Source organism: Tripterygium wilfordii, chromosome 18 (assembly GCF_013401445.1).
Source record: "Tripterygium wilfordii isolate XIE 37 chromosome 18, ASM1340144v1, whole genome shotgun sequence".
In the NCBI taxonomy this organism is placed as follows: Eukaryota; Viridiplantae; Streptophyta; class Magnoliopsida; order Celastrales; family Celastraceae; genus Tripterygium; species Tripterygium wilfordii.
The window spans coordinates 12597885-12616480 of record NC_052249.1 but is presented as its reverse complement, the minus strand read 5'-3'; the positions used below and the strand labels follow the sequence as shown (position 1 = coordinate 12616480).

At 40.6% G+C, this 18596-nt stretch overlaps 2 protein-coding genes and 2 long non-coding RNA genes across 6 annotated transcripts; 2 read left to right on the top strand and 2 right to left on the bottom strand.

The window, feature by feature from the left end:
- Positions 1-5: 5 nt before the first annotated feature.
- Positions 6-4543, top strand: LOC119984026. 3 transcript variants are annotated; one of them, XR_005464825.1, is made up of 4 exons: positions 6-389; positions 470-562; positions 2109-2289; positions 3482-4543. It is a non-coding gene; the product is annotated as an uncharacterized LOC119984026 (long non-coding RNA). The 3 variants fall into 3 exon arrangements; XR_005464824.1 differs by having other exon boundaries at positions 9-389; positions 470-566; positions 3479-4543; XR_005464823.1 differs by having other exon boundaries at positions 18-389; positions 470-566.
- A 1346-nt stretch (positions 4544-5889) lies between these two features.
- Positions 5890-9385, bottom strand: LOC119984027. The gene is made up of 2 exons (XR_005464826.1): positions 9123-9385; positions 5890-8249 (listed from the first exon to the last, which is right to left on the bottom strand). It is a non-coding gene; the product is annotated as an uncharacterized LOC119984027 (long non-coding RNA).
- A 319-nt stretch (positions 9386-9704) lies between these two features.
- On the bottom strand, positions 9705-16035 carry LOC119983499. Its single transcript, XM_038827164.1, has 5 exons — positions 15989-16035; positions 15697-15820; positions 15325-15546; positions 15043-15270; positions 9705-14930 (listed from the first exon to the last, which is right to left on the bottom strand). The coding sequence occupies exons 1-5, from the start codon at positions 16033-16035 to the stop codon at positions 9705-9707; spliced, it is 5847 nt and encodes a 1948-aa protein (XP_038683092.1).
- Positions 16036-16066: 31 nt separating this feature from the next.
- LOC119984638 lies at positions 16067-18594 on the top strand. The gene is made up of 2 exons (XM_038828684.1): positions 16067-16222; positions 17224-18594. The coding sequence occupies exon 2, from the start codon at positions 17651-17653 to the stop codon at positions 18272-18274; it is 624 nt and encodes a 207-aa protein (XP_038684612.1). The 5' UTR covers positions 16067-16222; positions 17224-17650; the 3' UTR covers positions 18275-18594.
- Positions 18595-18596: the final 2 nt, after the last annotated feature.

The window sequence follows — 18596 nt, the reverse complement described above, 5'->3', positions numbered from 1 at the left end:
AGTCACCGACTCAACCTCCGAGATTTCTCGTATCCAGTCCTGGTGCGTTTCCCTCCCCTGCGATTTCTTCTGGTTTTTCCCTCCACAATCTTCTTTTTCTCTCATTCACACAAACACAATAAGCCCAACCCTAATCTCTTGTTAAAACCTAGAAAGCCTAGAAATCGAACTCCGTCACTGCATTTATAGCCTCTATAGTTTTCATACGCTCCCTATTTTCTAATCTCCCTCTCTCTACGTAGACGAAGCAGTTATTCCCTCTCCGCGGCTTGCTCCTTAATTCTCTGGTTTTAGCCGGATCTACGAGTAGACGATCATCCGGACCTCGTAGCCGCCACGGAGGCTGTGGTTCCTCTTTACGTCGTAGGTAGCCGGATTCTTTGTCGTGCGTAAGCTTCTTTTCCATTTTCCATTGTCCATATTCTATTGTGTTATCTGCGTTTTTAGGTTTTTCTTTGTCGTTCGGCAGGATCTTGGAGTCCACGATTATCCGGGCCTTGTAGCCGTCTCCAAGTGTAAGGCCGTGGTTCCCCCTACGTCTTTGATCAGCGGACTCTTTTTTGTGCGTATGTTTCTTCAGCTTTGTCTTAGATTCCTCTTGTTTTCTCTTCGTGTTTTAGGTGTTTCTTTGTCTGTCGTTCAATTGTTGTGGTTCAAACAGTATCTCCGAGTCCACGATCATCAAGGCCTTGCAGCCGTCTCCGAGATTCAGACTTTGATTCTTTATCTCGTTGCATTTTTAGGTTCGATTGTTTTGAAATGTGTAAATTTGTTAATGTGGAATCTAATATGACTCATTGAAATGGAAATGCCTTGTAATTTTAAATCTGGAAATTATCATTGCGAAAACAGTGCACTATTATCAAAATATGAGTTGATACAGGCAATGTGTAAAGCCAAAATTGAGTTAAGACACAGTAATGTCTTGTTATGCTTAGCCTATGATAATTTTGCAAGAATATATTATCATGCTTTGCTAAATTTACGAGCAACTGCTTGGCGGGATAATTTCAAGCCTTTGAAAATGAACATGATTGCATATGGGAGCCAAAAACTTTGTTATGGCATGATATGGTGCAAAGAGAGTTATGTCTGATCTGATGATTCTGGTGTCATTTCTTATTTTGATTTGAAATTTATATGGACTGAATTTTCTGATAATTTGCGTGGACTATTCTGATGAAATGCTAGAAGTGCTTCTTTCTACTTATCCTAATTTGATTGCCTAAATACACTCTCACAAAGATAAGAAAAGAAAAGATACTGTCGTGCCCTTGGCACTCTGCTTTGTATTTTCAGTTGAACTAGGTTTCGATGATTAGATTCTCAAAAACACCAAATTGTTGTTTGTGATTGATAATTAATATAGAACGTAATACGAAATGATGTATCCTGAGAAAATCTGTCTTGTGCAGGAGCACGAGTTGAAATTCTCCCGACAAATTAGCTAGGATACAAGTATACAACAATAGTTCACACCCCTCTCCTTGCTTAATTTTGAGGTTTTCAGTTATTTGTGTGATGTGTTGTGATTTGTTATGATTCAAATCGCAGGACCACTGAAAGTATCTTCTTCATCATGGGTCTTGATTTTTTAATGTTTATGTGTGTTTGTTTTGGGGAGGACGAGGAAACAAAGGATTCCTACGTTTGTATGCATCTTGAATTTTCATTATGAATTTCTATTGATGTAAAGGGATGAATCTTAGTCTGAGGATGCAGGATGTAGCATTTATTGATATTTTGGTTAAATTTTAAAGAGATTTCTGATACTATTTGGAACTTAAGCTATGATATGGAAGCCTTCCTAGTTAAATCTGTAGGTAGAACAATTGGCTAATTCAAGTAAGTTATTGCGCTAAAAGAAATGAAAATTCATTTTTTTGTGATTAATTTAAACTTGTCATCGATAAGTTTCATATCCTTTGAATAGCTTGAAATTTGATTTTATAGTAATGGAATATGAAATTTGAAGGACAGTCAGAAAGTGGCAACTAATTGCTCCGATCTTGTTCAACAGTTTTCCTTTATTATTTGGATTGCAGGTTTCGTTGAGTAGTTATATTGCATTTACTATGTTCGTGACATTGCTATTACCTGTATTACAGGGTACATATATCTGATCCTGAGTTGATGACACTGGGCTCAGAGGCATGACGGATATGCAACCAGTAGCCTTGAGAAATGCTGCGGAACAACTTAACGTATGCTTGAAAATTACTGTTATGCATGTTCTTGTTGATGCTCAGGCGACATGAAATTAATCCAACTGAGATGTTGAGGAAACAGGTAACTTTATACTTTCCATACTTTCCATTGTGTAAAGAGCAGCATTCGTCATCCTTTCCTGAAAGTGGGTTCTGTGTTTCTGTCCAAATTACTATATTTGATCAAATCAATCTAAAAAGGAGATAGTAAGCATTAGCGACTGAACCAGTAATTTTTCAAGTTCTTTTTATTGATCTATTCAATCAATTTAGTCATATAGGAGTATTTTATCTCAAAATAAGCTGAATGTGGAAAAAATGGAAATCAATTAATCAGCAATAAGAGATCTATAGAAATATCACAATGCAAAAGACAAACACTAATTCTATAGAAAGGGAACCTGAAAATTGATTGCAAATCAAGTAATCAACAAAGATACCCTTCTTCTTCATCTTCTATCCTGTTGTCCTCTCTTCTTCTTCTTCTTCTTCTTCTTCTCCTTCTGCTGCTTCTCCTCCTCCTCTTCCTCTCTCTTCTTCTTCTTCATCTTCTTCTTCATCTTCTATCCTGTTGTCCTCTCTTCTTCTTCTTCTTCTTCTTCTTCTTCTTCATCTTCTATCCTGTTGTCCTCTCTTCTTCTTCTTCTTCTGCTTCTGCTCCTTCTGCTTCTCCTCCTCCTCCTTCTCCTCCTCCTCCTCCTCCTCCTCTCTCTCTCTCTCTCTCTCTCTCTCTCTCTCTCTCTCTTCTTTGTTTTGGACTTACGCTCTATTCTTCACCTATTCTTTTTATATTTTTTGGATCTCTAGGCTTCTAGCCCCTCCTTTTATCCTCTGTTTTCGTAGTTCTAGGCTCATCCTATATGGTTATGCATTGTTGCATACTTTTAATTTCTTAAATTTACGCCTTTCCTCTCTACGGCATGTGCCTCCAGGCGCCAGAGGCCTATGCGCCTTGTGCCTTGAATGACTCTGCGCCTTGTGCCTTTAATGACTCTGAATCTATTGGCATCTGTAGTGGTTTTGTGGATTTATGGCCTCATACAGTCATACTACATGCTGCAGGGGAATGAACTACACAATCAGGGAAGATTCAAAGAAATATCATGTAGATATTTTCTTGCGAGTCTAGTTCCTGTATCAATTTAAGTATTGTCTTCTAAAATTGATTAGTGGAGGAGGTCTGCATTTTGTTTTAGATTGATGTATTCTTTTTTGCCCCTTTCTCTGTATTATTCGAAGAGAAATCTGAAAGGACTTCCTTCCTCAAAAAGCAGGCACTGCAGTGAGCATGCTCGCGTAACTTGATGTCATGAAAACAAAGCAATATGAAGAGTGCGTAAAAGAAGGCTCTGAGGTTTGGAAACTTTTTTTGATTGTTGGATTCTTTTTTAATCCCTTTTCATTTACTTTTATAAATTTTGGCTAATGCATAATAGCCCTTCCTATTATCTATTTAATCTAAGGGTCTGTCAGATACTTCGCGAAGGTGATCAAAATCCTGAAATTTTGAGAGTTATTTTGTTTTTCACTTACACACATTCTTTTCTAATTGAAGCAAACATATTTGTAACTTTCACGTTTTGGCTTAATATCATGTGTCATTGTTCTTTATGGAAGGGGGTCAAGCTTATTGAGAACATTTGGAGGTGAGTTCATCTGGGGATATCTGTTGTTGTTGGCGCACTGAATTTTTATATTCTTTAAAAGTTGTGCAATTATTAATCATCTTGTGCTGCCACAATAACTATCTAATATTTGGTTGGATGCTTTCTTGTATTTTAGTAAGGCACCTGAAGGTTTCCCAGATGATGACCTTTTGCAGATGTCTCAAGGTAAATCTTTCCTAATTTCTCAAGATACTCTAAAGTTGAGGACTTTGTGGTTTTTGTCCAACATGCTTAAAGCATCGTCACTAAAATCAGGTGAGTAGAAGGTCTATATCTTTGAACTGTTTTTACTGCTTGGGTAGAGCATGATTTTAAGAATTTTGAACTCACGAGACAAAAGATATATGCTCTTATGGCACTAAATATGTGCGTTTGTGAACTATCAAGTTTAAAGTAACCCAGTTGAGGAAAACCCTGTGGTCACCTTGCATGTTATTGTGGAAGTCCAAGTGAAAGGATGCACCATTTAATACAACTGTATTTATGCGATGGTATGCTGTTTGTTATTTTAGTCACGGCTTGCGGAGATCCGGTAAGTTGTGGGTTATGGAAGTATTGTATTTGTAATGCCCTTGATGCAGTTTTTAATTATGGGGTGATGCAAATCTGTCTGTTATAAAAAAAAAATGTTGGCTTTGCCTTCTTTTTTAATTGGGCTGATTAATACCATTTGCCATGTGAATGTGCTAAGATTAACTACCTTAAATGGATGCTATACTTTGGACAAAAAAGAACCGAAGCAAAAGCTAAATTATTTTCTGCATGATTGGATGTGTTTTTGAATTTACATGGATGCTATACTTTGGACAAAAAGAACCGGATCAAAAGCTAAATTATTTTCTGCATGGTTGGATGTGTTTTTGAAATGCCTAGAGCAATATAAAATGTTTTGGGCCCAATTTAAACGTAAAAGTTTTGACTGGTTAAATTAAAGCCGGGCCAGAGGCTATGCTTAGTGGCTCGGCCGATTACCAATTTACAAAACTAAGCCAATTTTTCAAATTTGGGCCCACAGTAATAATTTGATTTGGGCCCATGGGCCCAAATTACAAAGGGCCCAATTATGTTAATTTGGGCCCACGCCAATACAAAATGTTTGGGCTAATGGCCGAGAATCAAATACATTTATTTTTGGGCCGAAACAACAAATTTTCACTGGGGGCCCAATTATCCTATTTTGGCCCAAGAATATTTGGGCCCTTGGCCAACATCGATATAATAATTTTGGCCTATTGGCCGACAGCCATATAATTATTTGGGCCCGAACTTTAAATGGGCTTTGAGTTAAACCCACAGCCATACAAAAAATTTTGGGCCCACGGGTGGAGATCCATATAAAATTATGTAGGCCCAAACTTTGAATTTTTCACTGCTGGCCCAATCATCCTATTTTGTGTCGAGAATTTGGGCCCAAATGGTAGACAGGAATGTAATAATTTTTGGCCCATGGGCCGACAACCAATGATAATTTGGGCCCAAACTTTATATGGGCTCTAAGTTGGGCCCATGGACCAATATTAAAATTAATTAACTGGTGGCCCATTATTCCAATTTGGGCTAGAAATATTGGGTCCATTGGCTGACAGGCAAATAATATTTTCTTAGCCCATGGGCCGACAGCCCTATAATAACTTGGGCCCAAACATAAATGGGTTCAGTCTGGCCCAATTAAAAATATGTGGGCCCTAACTATAATCTTACAGTGCGTAATTGTAGACTATAGTTGGGGGTAGGGCCTATAAAGAAGATTCGGGCCCATCTGAGATCTGCTTAGACCTTAGAAAGACTTGGGCTAGTTAGGCCATTTTACCTTCAAATCTCTTCAATATTTCTCCACCTAAACCACCCCACCGATCTCATCAATAGTTACAATACTATCCCGAACAAAATGGCATTTCATGTGGCCAGAAAAAATGGATCCTCCTGGCACAGTTTTTGCCATATGTTCACAACAAGGCAATAGGCATAAAAGTTGCTTAAGTAACCATAACATGAGTTCTTAAATACTTCAGCAATGAGTTCATAAATATTAACATTAACTCCATGACTCAAGTAAAATGATGTTCTCATACTACGAGCATTTCCAGAAAACCCAAAATAGACACGTAAAAATAATAGTAGTTATTCATGATTCTACAGAAAACGTCCCTTAAGGCATAAAGTATCTACTCTGTAGGTATATGTTAACAAGCCATTGCATTAATTCAGTAACCCATTGCATTTACGGAATGTAAGGACATCTAGCAAAAGTATTATAAAATCAAAAGGGGACTAATCGCATTGTCTAGAGACTGCTCTACCTAAAGCAGGGGTGATTAGAAATACACAGAATATCTATTTAAAACAAAGTAACTCAGTGCATGTTGTTTGCAAATAACAATGTCTCAATGGATGAGACCATATCAACAGTAAATTTGAAATTGAAAACATGGAGAGAAGCTTCGGAATCCAAAGATTTTAAGATAAGTAAGACTATGATGGAACAGTATTGTCAAGCACGCAAAGCGCACTTGAAGCATAAAGGCATCGCTTCACTTCAAAGCACACGCTTCAAAGTTCAAAGACTCGAAGTGCAAAATTCATAAATTATGTAATAAATTCAGTAATAATAACATATTATATATATTTCAGCAAACAAACAAATTCATTCAGGCTAAATTAAGCAATCATCATATCAGAAAACCCACAAGTCACAACTCACATAACAAAGCTAAACAAACCCACCTATTAGAGTAAAAAAAATCAACAAGGATTTTTGCTTACACTCAGTCTAATGAACTTTGGAGACCCTGCTCAACATCATTGTAGAATATAAGCAAATTAACAGATCAAATACATAGAACGCAGCACATATCGCTCATTGATTTCGGATATACAAGGTTTTATTTTACAACATGAGCAAACTTGCAATCCAAAACTATAAACACATAATGGGATACTTTACAGAACATCAAATCTTAAAATAATAAACATATCATTGGAATTGATTAAACATATAATAAACAAAACTATAACTTTGATAGCAAAACTAAAAAGAAAAAACATTAACAGAGACATGAAAGTAACTGCAAGCACAGACACTAGTCACAATAAAATTAAAAACATAACCAGAAGACCCAATAAGAAAGAACCTCGTTTGATCGACAGAGCGAAAGGAAGAAGTGAAACCTTCACGGGGAAAGTGGTAAGCTAATCACTAGATTGATCTTCTACTTAAGGGCTAACAATTCAATAAAAGAGAGCGATCCAGCCACTAGAGGAACGAAACGAGGCAGCATAGTGAAAGTGCAGATGTAGCAGAATGAGGAAGAGCCCTCGTTCGATCGAGGGAGCAAACGAAGAAGCTCGTGTCTAGGGCTAGAAAAGTCAGCACTTATCGCTTAAAGCACGCTTTGTGCGCTTCTGACAATTATGCGATAGAATATATGAAGCCTAAGTTCAAGGAGAGATGAGGAAGCAACTAAATGACCGGAAAGAAATACTTAAAACTGGGAATGTTAAAAAAGTTATAGGTTTTGAAATTCAGAATGATGGAGGATCACGGAGGAAAAAGTACATTGGGGGTGTATGATGGAAGAATGGCCTTGAAGTTTGATTATGAAAATTCAATAGATTTGGAATATTTCATGACATTAATTTTGGGGCAGCAGTATGAAGAAAAGAAGCAATAAAATTTGTCAATATGGTTTGGGCATGTAGAAATATTATTAACGTATTGTGTAGAGTTGAAAATATTCAAGTAGGAGATACTCTTAGGAGAAGAGGGGGGACCCAAAAAGACACAAATGGAAGTGATAAGACATGATAGAGTTTATGGAATTGATTTAGATTGTAGCTTTTGATCAGAGTAACATCCTATATTTAGATAATTTATAATTGTTTCAATTTGTATTTTAATTTGAAGTATGGAGACAAAAGTTATGGTATTTAATTCTAAGTAATAAAAATATTGTTTGATACATTCTAACTTCTGAATTTTTTAGTACAAAAGAAATAAATTTATTAAAGAGTACAGAAATGGAACCCAAAGAAACTATTGAGGTTCTGTATCAAGCTGCTGCCACATGTTTAAAAAAAAGTTTAAAAGAAAAGTCTTGCTCGCTAATCTAGGAAAATTTCTAGCATGGAAAAATCTCAGAGTGCCTTGGGCAACATATCATTTTGCATGCCTTATTTGTCATTCACCTCTAAACTAAAGAGCTCTAGGCTTAAATTATACCTTTCAGTCAAACAAGCATAACATAGAAGCAGAATGCATGATCATCATATTTACGAAAGGAGAATGAATTATACAATTCATGGGGGCGACAATCAGCTTATCAAGAACTTCATGGTTCCTATGGGGGACAGAGTTTCCTTCCACATATACGCTAACCTGAAAACAGTCAAAAAAAAGGGGGGGGGGGGATGACATAAGAATATATTATTAAGATGAATAGAAAAGCACAAGAAACATCTCTACTGTACTTCGGTAGAAGCATGGAAACCTCAACTAGCTAATCCATTTAAATTGAACACTTAAGAAGTACTGATGATAATGTTAGTCACTGCATTTCACCATACGCTTTGCTTAGATCATCCGTTGTATACTTACAAATGGAATGGCAAATTTACCAGATGACAAAAGTGCTTTCATCCCACGGCCAAACAAAGTCCAGAATAAAAGGAGAAATACCAGTTTAGATATGAATCCACCCTTTTCAAAGTCAATGCATAGAGAATGAGCATCCCTTTGAACTTTCTTAGTAAAGAATAACTATCTGGCTGTGAAAATCATCACATCGTACAGTGCATTATTTGTATTACGATATAAAACACGCTATTGATTATGGGAACTAGCTAATGAGAATCCACAAGTTCGCACAGATGAGCATAAAATAAAAAACAAATCTAAAGACTTGACAACATATAAAACTTCGCCATCAAATTGATGAAATACATTGAATGGCAGATTTAAATCTCACACACGCAAGTGTTGGAAGAAAATTCAAGTAGAGTGATCATCAAAAACCACTACAGTTGGAATTCAACATTGTGTTAAACATTGTCATACAAACTTGCTTTCAACTACAAACTAAGCTAAGCACAACTGTACAAGTAATAGAAATCTGTTTCTATAAAATAATAATAATAGTTGAAATCAGCGCAAGACATAAATAATCCATTTGGTATAAGTAATTAGGTACCTTTTGACATCTCAATCAAAGGCAATTAAGAACATTCACATTTACGGAGTATATTCAATCACCTGCTAATTGTCTAGTGCGGAACTAAATGTTTATCACATTGCTCATTTGGTTATTCATTTTTCTAAAGAAAAAGTGCTACGATCATAGAGAACTCGTTCAAGGATATTGACATGTAGAACTCTCTTCTAACGTTGCAACGATCAATTTGGCGGCGGCGGCGATTCCATTGCTCGGCGGCGGTGAGGCGAGGGTCCGTTGAATTACTTAGAGAGAGTTCGAAGGAGAGAACTGAAAGCGATTTCTCTTTTGAACTTAGGGGAGAAGATGATGCAAGCCGAGAGGGGAACTCAACAACACAAGTAAGAACCGAGCAAGGATATATCTATATATGAAATTAATAGCCACAGAGGACCATAGCACAGGTTCTCCACAACTAACAGGAACACCGAGAATCACTCCCAGTAATAGAGATTCACTCTCCCAAGCAAGTAACGAGATTCACTCTCCAAGAACTAGAAACTATGAAAGACAACAAAATATCTTCACATCCAAAAAGTCCTTTTCTCTCTCTTTCCAGCTAAAGAAATACAAGCAACAAACTACGTGGGCCAGAGAGGCCTTTTACTAAGGGCTTCAAAAGGCTACGGCCCAGTTGATTGAGTAATTGGATTTGGCCTTGCACTAATTCCCCCCGGGTCAGAAGAACTTGCCTCCGGCGATAACTTGTTAAGAAACTGTTCAAGAAGGCCAGGACAAGTGGTTTGGAGTTGTGAATCAGTCATCCACACTGCTTCAGTTAAAGGTTTGTCATGCCATAAGACCAAGAACTTATCGTACCCTCCTCGGCGGGTGGAGACAAACTGATGATCCAGAATTGCTGCGGGGAGGTCTATTACAGGAGGGCTCTGGGGAAGATTCAGTTCGGGAATAAGGGCCAATTCTGAAGGGGGAGAACAGGGAGTGAGATCTTCGATGTTGAATATGGGACTAATCTTCAAAGTATCTGGCAGGTCAAGTAAATATGCATTGCTACCCAGTCGCTTCTTAACTTGATAAGGTCTAGCCCGGCGAGCATGGAGCTTGTGGTAGGCTCCCGCTGAAAACCGTTCAGCTCGTAGTCGAACAAGAACCCAGTCACCATCTTGTAACTCTTCATGGCGGCGATGGAGATTGGCATGTTGTTGATACTTATCATTACTTAAAATGATCCGACGCTTGACTTCCGCATGTACTGAGCTGAGGTGGTCTGCAAACTCTAATGCCAATTCACTGGGTCTAATTCCACTGGGCAGTGCGTGCAAATCTACTGGTGCTCTAGGTTGAACACCGTAGGCGGCCTCAAATGGTGAGCATCCAATTGTTCTGTTGGTAGAGTTATTAAAGGCAAGCTCAGCGAGAGGGAGAATGCCGTCCCAGGTAATTCCGTGCTCATTAACCAGGCATCTTAGAAGGTTGCCGAGGCTGCGGTTCACAACTTCCGTTTGCCCGTCGGACTGCGGATGAAAAGCACTTGAATACTTGAGCTTAGTGCCCATTTTTAGCCAAAGAGTCTTCCAAAAATAACTTACAAACTTGCTATCACGGTCGGAAACCAAACTCAACGGAAGCCCATGTAGCCTCACAATATCCTTCAGAAACAAAGTTGCTACTCGAGAGGCATCATAGGTGCGGTTACATGCGCAAAAGTGCGCCATCTTGGAAAAACGATCCACAACTACCATGATGGAATCGTGACCAGCGGCTGTGGTTGGTAAACCCAACACGAAATCGAGGCTCAAATGCTCCCAAGGGTGATCAGGGACCTGTAAAGGAGTATAAAGTCCAGTATTATGCTTGATTCCTTTGTTGAGTTGACAAATGCGACATTGTTTCACTACTTTGGTGACGTCCCGTCGCAAGTGAGGCCAATAGAACCTGTCTTCTACCAGAGATAGGGTTTTGTCAATACCAAAATGCCCTGCTAGGCCCCCCTGGTGCAATTCTTGAATGAGAAACTCTCGAATCGATCCCGCCGGAATACACAGCCGCAAATCCTTGAACAGAAATCCTTCATGCAACTTGTAATTACCCTTTGTCACTATACCGCCCTCCTTAAGAGTCGTCCAGATTTGAACAAAGTCAACATCTAAAGCATACTGATTAGGAAATTCATCATACCCGGTGATAGTGGCCTCAAAGGTGGTAAGGAGGTGACTGCGCCTACTCAAAGCATCCGCCACACGATTATCTTTGCCAGCTTTGTGTTTGATTACAAAAGTGAACTGTTGGAGGAAATCAATCCATCGAGCATGCCGTGCATTTAGTTTTCGCTGTGATTGGAGGTGGCGCAAGGAATCATGGTCAGTAAATAGGACAAACTCCCGATAGACCAAGTAATGTCGCCAATGCTTGATGGTTTGTACCAAAGCATACAATTCGATGTCATAGGTGGAATAGCGCTTGCGACAATCATTGAGTTTTTCGCTAAAGAAAGCGATCGGGTGCCCTCCTTGGCTAAGAACACCGCCAATCCCGACATGAGAAGCATCACATGCCACTTCAAAGACTTGCTCAAAATTAGGCATCCGGAGGATAGGTGTTTGTGTCATATGTTGCTTGATGTGATGAAAGGCTGCCTCCGCAGCATCGGTCCACACAAACAACTCAGATTTCAGGCATTCTGTTAAGGGAGCAACAATAGAGCTAAAGTTTCGGATAAACCGCCGATAGAAGGTGGCGAGGCCGTGGAAGCTGCGTACATCATGGACGCTAGATGGAGTTGGCCACTCAACAATGGCACGCACCTTCTCAGGATCGGCCTCAACACCCTGATCTGAGAGAACAAAACCCAGGAAAATCACTCGGGTCTGCAAGAAAAGGCACTTTTGCCGATTGATAAAGAGCTCCTCAACCTGTAAAGTGTGGAAAACAGTACGCAAGTGTGCTAGATGGTCAGAGACAGTTGTGCTAAACACTAAAATGTCATCAAAGTATATAACAACAAACTTCCCAATATACTCCCTGAAAGTATGGTTCATCAATCGCATAAAAGTACTGGGGGCATTGGAAAGGCCAAAAGGCATAACAAGCCACTCATAAAGCCCATCTCGAGTTTTGAAGGCGGTCTTCCATTCATCGCCGGGCCGAACTCGCACTTGATGATAACCACTCTTGAGGTCAATTTTTGAAAAAATCTTAGCTCCGCAAAGCTGGTCAATAAGATCGTCAAGGCGGGGAATCGGAAATCGATACTTAACGGTCAATTTGTTAATTGCCCGACTATCGACGCACATGCGCCACGTACCATCCTTCTTGGGTGTGAGGAGGGCCGGAACAGCGCAAGGGCTACTACTCTCACGGATAAACCCCTTGTTTAGCAAACCTTCCACTTGACGCTTGAGTTCAACATGCTCTCTAGGATTCATGCGATACGCTGGCAGGTTTGGTAAGCTACAACCGGGCACCAAGTCAATGGCGTGCTGGATAGAACGCATGGGAGGAAGTTGATCAGGTAACTCATCAGGCATTAATGAAGCATGCTCTTCTAATAGTTTAGTCAACACAACACTGCGGACCCCTGTGTCATCAGACTGTTTACTGGCAGTTTGAACAACCAGCAATAGGCACATTTGCGACTCATGGAATGCTTCCTCAAATTGGGATAGTGTCAGGACAGGGGACTCTGATGTAGGCTCCACCTTGGGCTCTTGTACTGAAGGTACCTTAGTGGGAATAGTAGTACCAGGTCGCATGGGTCGAAGGGTAAATTTCCTGCCATTATCCACAAAAGTGTACGTATTTGCTCTACCGCGATAGACCACATCATGGTCATACAACCAAGGCCGACCCAATAGCAGATGGCACGCCGTCATTGGAAGCACATCGCATCGAACCTCATCCTTAAACCTGCCCAGAGAAAAAGATACCAAGCATTGAAGTTTAACCGGAATGGAAGTGTCATTGACCCAACTAACACGATATGGTTTAGGATGGTTTATTCTTTTCAGTCGTAATCGTTTCACCAAATCTTCCGCAACAACATTCATCCCACTACCACTGTCGATTATAACGTCATTGGCACTATGGGCAAACTCCACTCTAGTGTGAAAAATGCTGGTCCGTAACCACGAAGCATCCACCTCTTTTTCTTGTACCTGACCCGTGAGTATCCGACGAATCACATAACTAGGTAAAGTGGAAGCCTCCAATTCTTCCTCCTCGTTTTCTTTGTCTGTAGGCAATGAGTCCTCTTCTACCTCTTCTTGCGCTAGCTGTAGCAAGTCATTCTCGCATATCAGAGCTACCTTTTGATTCTTGGTCGGACACAAGACGGCATAGTGGCCAATGCCATTACACTTGTAACACCTTGGACCCGACCCTTCAACTCTCCCTACATTGCCAGTTCGTGCTGAAGAGACGCTTGAACCCTCTGCTTTGGTACGGGAACCCTTCGCATCAGTTACCCGGTTTTCCACATAACTGGAACGTTGTCGACTTGAGGTGTCCTTGAGTTGGGTCTCAACCTCTTTTGCAATCAGATGAGCCTCATCAAGACTAGTGATTGAAAGTTGCATCGACAACATGTGCTTCTTAATATCATCATTGAGGCCATTGATAAAACGGGTCAAGGTCTGCTCTTCATCCTCAGTCACACCACTGCGGACGCTGAGATCATGGAATTGATGAGCATACTCATCTACGGACAACCGCCCTTGCCTGAGGTTAAGGAGTGCACGAAATTTCAGGGCTTTGTAGTTTTTGGGTAAATACTTCTTGCTCAATCGTAGTTTCATCACTTCCCAATCTGTGATGGGTGGTTGTTGGAGGCGGTAGAGTTGCTCCTGCACATTTAGCCACCAAACTTTCGCCGCCCCTTTGAGTTTTGCCTTAACCAACTGCACTTTGGCCTGATCTGGGACACTGTACCACTGTAAGTACTCTTCGACGGTTGTTAACCAATCGGTAAACTCATTGGGACCGACATTCCCAGAGAAATCAGCAACTTCGAGTTTGACACGGCGAGACACATCTGTGTGTCGTTCATAACCCCCAGGGTGTCCATTGTGAGAGGGATATCCTGTTTGGTACGGATGGCTATAGGAGTGTGGTTGGTGGTGGGGGTCTTGCTGGTAGGTTGGGGGTGGGTAGCCATGATGGGGTGCAGGAGGGTAGGTGTTATAGGTGGGATGGTGGGGCTGCAGGTGATGGTGGGGCTGTTGCTGGTGGTGATACGGGGGAAGGAACTGCTGTTCAGGAAATCTGGGTGCGGGATGATTGGTTGAGGGGCGAGGGGGCAGGGGATGTCTCACGGAAGGGGAACTATTGTGTAAGGGCGGAGGGGGAGGTTGAATCGGGGGTGGGTGATGGTAGATCGGAGGTGCAGGAAGTTGAGGTGTGACTGTGGGTAATGGGGGAAGAACATGGGTTTGGTGGTCCAATGGTGGTGGGTCATTAAGATCCTTTTGTGCTCTGGGGCTGGAGGCTCTGCTGCCCAGATCTGAAGCAGAGGGGTCACCGGCGGGAAGAACATCATCAGGAAGGACAGAATCAACGTCAACACCATCTTGATCTGCTGGAAAGACATGCTCCCACACAGTATCAAGTTTTTCAGACATCAAGTCAACCCGCTGGATGAGGGATTCCATGAGCTGCTCAAGCCGTGATTCAGGGACGCCATACTGCCGACCGCTGCGTGTGGTACTCATGGAGGCACACGCGAGGCTTCGATACCAAAATTGATGCAAGCCGAGAGGGGAACTCAACAACACAAGTAAGAACCGAGCAAGGATATATCTATATATGAAAATAATAGCCACAGAGGACCATAGCACAGGTTCTCCACAACTAACAGGAACACCGAGAATCACTCCCAGTAATAGAGATTCACTCTCCCAGGCAAGTAACGAGATTCACTCTCCAAGAACTAGAAACTATGAAAGACAACAAAATATCTTCACATCCAAAAAGTCCTTTTCTCTCTCTTTCCAGCTAAAGAAATACAAGCAACAAACTACGTGGGCCAGAGAGGCCTTTTACTAAGGGCTTCAAAAGGCTACGGCCCAGTTGATTGAGTAATTGGATTTGGCCTTGCACCAGAAGATGAAAACGAGAAGGAGCGGGTGTGAGAGAAAGCGAGAGACAGAGTCGATAAACCCTAAATTCGAGATTGCAGAGCTTACGCGCTGAAATCTGAAGAGAGAATCCTAGAGAATCCAGAATTTGAGATTGCTGAGCTTACAAACAGAAATTTGAAGAGATAATTCGAAGAAGGATTGAGTTTACCGGAAGATACAATAAGAGGTTCGCCGAGTCGTGACCTTCGAGAGATCCTTCGGTCAGAGGTTCACTGACTCGTATCGCAAGACTATAAAGAGGAACTAGATCTTGATCCATTATACTCGTAAACAAAATTCTGAACGAAGAAGTAATGTCCTCTCCATAATAAGTGGGCCGCGCAGACTCGTATCGTGGGAGAGGAAATAGATCCTCTGATCTATTATAATTCTGAATGAAGTAACGTCTTCTCCATCGTAAGTGGGCCGCATGTGTGCCCTCAAATTCCCAGTCCCGGGCCTCAAGTTCTCAGAGCACAATTGGGCTAAACATTGGGCCTATAGGCCGTAGTGTGTTGTTTTTACATAAGAATGTTATCACTGCAGGGTTCCCTTTTTGCCCTTGGAGTTGTTCATCACTCCACTCCGCCGTATTGAGATTTGAGAGGAGTTGGAAGCCAACTTCTATGCCTCCACATAAATTGAGATCTGGATCGTTTACGTGTCTGCCCAGAAAGGAGCAAGAAGATAATCAGACGGTCATCATTACCTTGCGCAACTAGGTCCCACACCCTGTATTTGATATTTCTCACAAAAGAGTTGCCAAGTGTCACCAAACTAAGCAGTGACGAGAAACTGAGAAAGAACCTTCTCGTCAGATATTCTAGATTTACCCTTGCTTGAACAACCGCAGCCCATCATCTGCCACGTGTCCAGGCATGATTCGCAATTACTCGTTCCCCCCGTCTACTCTACTCCCATCGTGTGATTAGTTATTTTATCTCCGTCTTCCTTTTTATCTCTCTCTCTGCTTCCTCTAGATCCGAACGGTCCGTTTCAGGTAGTATTTCTTTGTACCGTTTCCTCGGAAAAAGAGCAAAGATCGAGGCGCTCTCCATTCGGGAAAGGTTTGTTTCGATCTTTTGTTTTTATCCTTTAATCTTCATATCGTTATCGTGAATATGAATGGTATTTGCTGGTAGGTAATTGGGTTTTAGCTTGATGGGTATTTGGATCTACTCCTGATTTTTTAGTTCAGTTGATTGATTTGTGAGTCACGTAGATCTAATGGTGAGAGTAATGGTTGTATGTTATTGAGTTGAAAGGGAATTTTCGGTTTAGAAAGAGAACGGATTCAGCTGTGGGAATTCTGTTGTTTAGTCTATTCTGTTGGGGAACCTGGATACTTCGTTTTTTTCCGTTAGTTTTGACTGAAGGACGGTATGTTCATGTTCATCTGTGTTGATTTCAGTGCTCTGGTGCAAGCAATTTAGAGGGGTAATAAAAAAGTAAATGAAAAAAAGAGGAACTAATAATAAAGAGCACAACTTCTATGGTATGATAGTACGTTGTAGGCTGTAGCTTTGAACTGGATTGAATGGCAAAACATAATTGGGGGAAAGAATTGTCTCAGGCAACAAAGATGCTGTTGTATGTATAGTATGATTGAATTTTGAAATTTCAGTTGTTTTATCTGTAAACCTCATATGTTTTCATTTCTGCTGCATCTAAGAAGTCTCAAGAGATTTAGAAATATAGTCTCAGGCATGTGCATCCAACTGCTCATTCGTTCAGGTCATAATTTTCTTACTTAATCTGCTATGAGATTTTTGATACAGGTCGGATATGCGTACTGTTGGTGATTAGGATGTAAATCAAATTGAGAGATTCATCCTCATGGATGATACGTATCATCTATGAAGCCGTTTACTTATTTAATGCATGAGTGTTTGATAGGGATTCATACTAGGAGAAGGTTTATTGTTTGTTTGTTTGTTTGTTTGTTTGGTACTGTGTTGGCTTCCTTCGTTTTTTTATTTTATTTTTTATTACAACAAATGACTGTTAAATTTGTCTGGAAATTCAGTCATGGCTCACAGACCTCCTTCATTTCTATTTTCTATTTCAGGACAGAAGGCCATGTAATCTGTTCCCTGAGGGTAATTATTAATTCCACACTCTTATCAAACCTAGTGTTCCTTGGTGCACAAGATGGGTAAATGCAAGGGCTGTGGGAAATTAGGGAGAATGATGCCAAGAGATGAGTCTAGGAGTGGTTACCATTTTACTCTTCTATTGTCGCCTGTTGTTTCTGTTTGGGATTGCATCGTTCGTAAAATGAGGTATTCCTACAGGCCTGAGTGGGTGTAGTTATTTACTTTATTGGATTATTCAAGTTCTGAACAACCAAATTAGCTAGAAATTATATAGATTGAAAAAGAAAAGAAAAAAAAGAAGAAGGAGATGGAAACACATAGGAAAATGTATACATTTTGGGTTGTTCTTTAGGATAAGCTGAGCAAACAGGATTGTGTATAATTAGATTGGTAGCTTTCATGGATAACGCGATATGTAATAAGGTGCAACCTGTTGTGAGAAAAGTGAAGAAAAAGCAGGCTAAGGGTGAGTTGGATCGTCTTAAACAGGCTGAGAAGAAAAAGAGGCGCTTGGAAAAGGCTCTTGCTGCTTCTGCAGCCATCCGATCTGAGTTAGAGAAGAAAAAGCAGAAAAAGATTGAAGAACAGCAGAGGCTTGATGAAGAGGGTGCTGCAATTGCAGAGGCTGTTGCTTTGCATGTACTACTTGGTGAAGATTCTGATGATCCATGTAAAATTATGCTAAACAGGGAAGAGGGATTTAACCCTTGGCATTGTGTGGAGAATTTTGACCTATGTATGGGTGGAAGGAGAGCATATCTTCCTCATCAATACCATGTAAATTGTCCAGGTAATGGGTTAGATGAACATGGATACAAGTTGGGGGACCATGAAAGTGGCGACTGGCCTCTCTCATATGCGCCTGTTGAAAGAAGTCTCTGTGCACCATATTTTGGTGATGCAAGCTGGGGTACTGAAGAGTTCTCTGCTGGTCTTCTTGCAGCTCAGGCTGTCTCGTCTCTTCAGATTGCAGAGGATGCGCATGTAGACACTGTTGTGCTTGATGGAATACTGAGAGAATAGAGACACATGTTCAGTTATATATTGTTGTTCCGCTTGAAGGAGTCTTTGTCATGGTTTTCAAAAACAGTTTGTACATATTGGTGAAAGTTTGGTCATTGTACCTTTGAGATCTGCAATTTGTTGCATCTCTGTTGAATAATGTTGTGCTGATAGTTATTTCATTTCATAGAATGTTTTTTTTCCTCTCCCCAAGTGGTCTTCTTCACCAGGCTTGGAGATTGTGGACTGATTTTTGTTCCTAGTGTTGAAGCCATGAATTTTAGACTTGTATTTTTGTAAGTTACTTGATAATTAGAAGAACATTTGAATTTTTTTTTTCCTG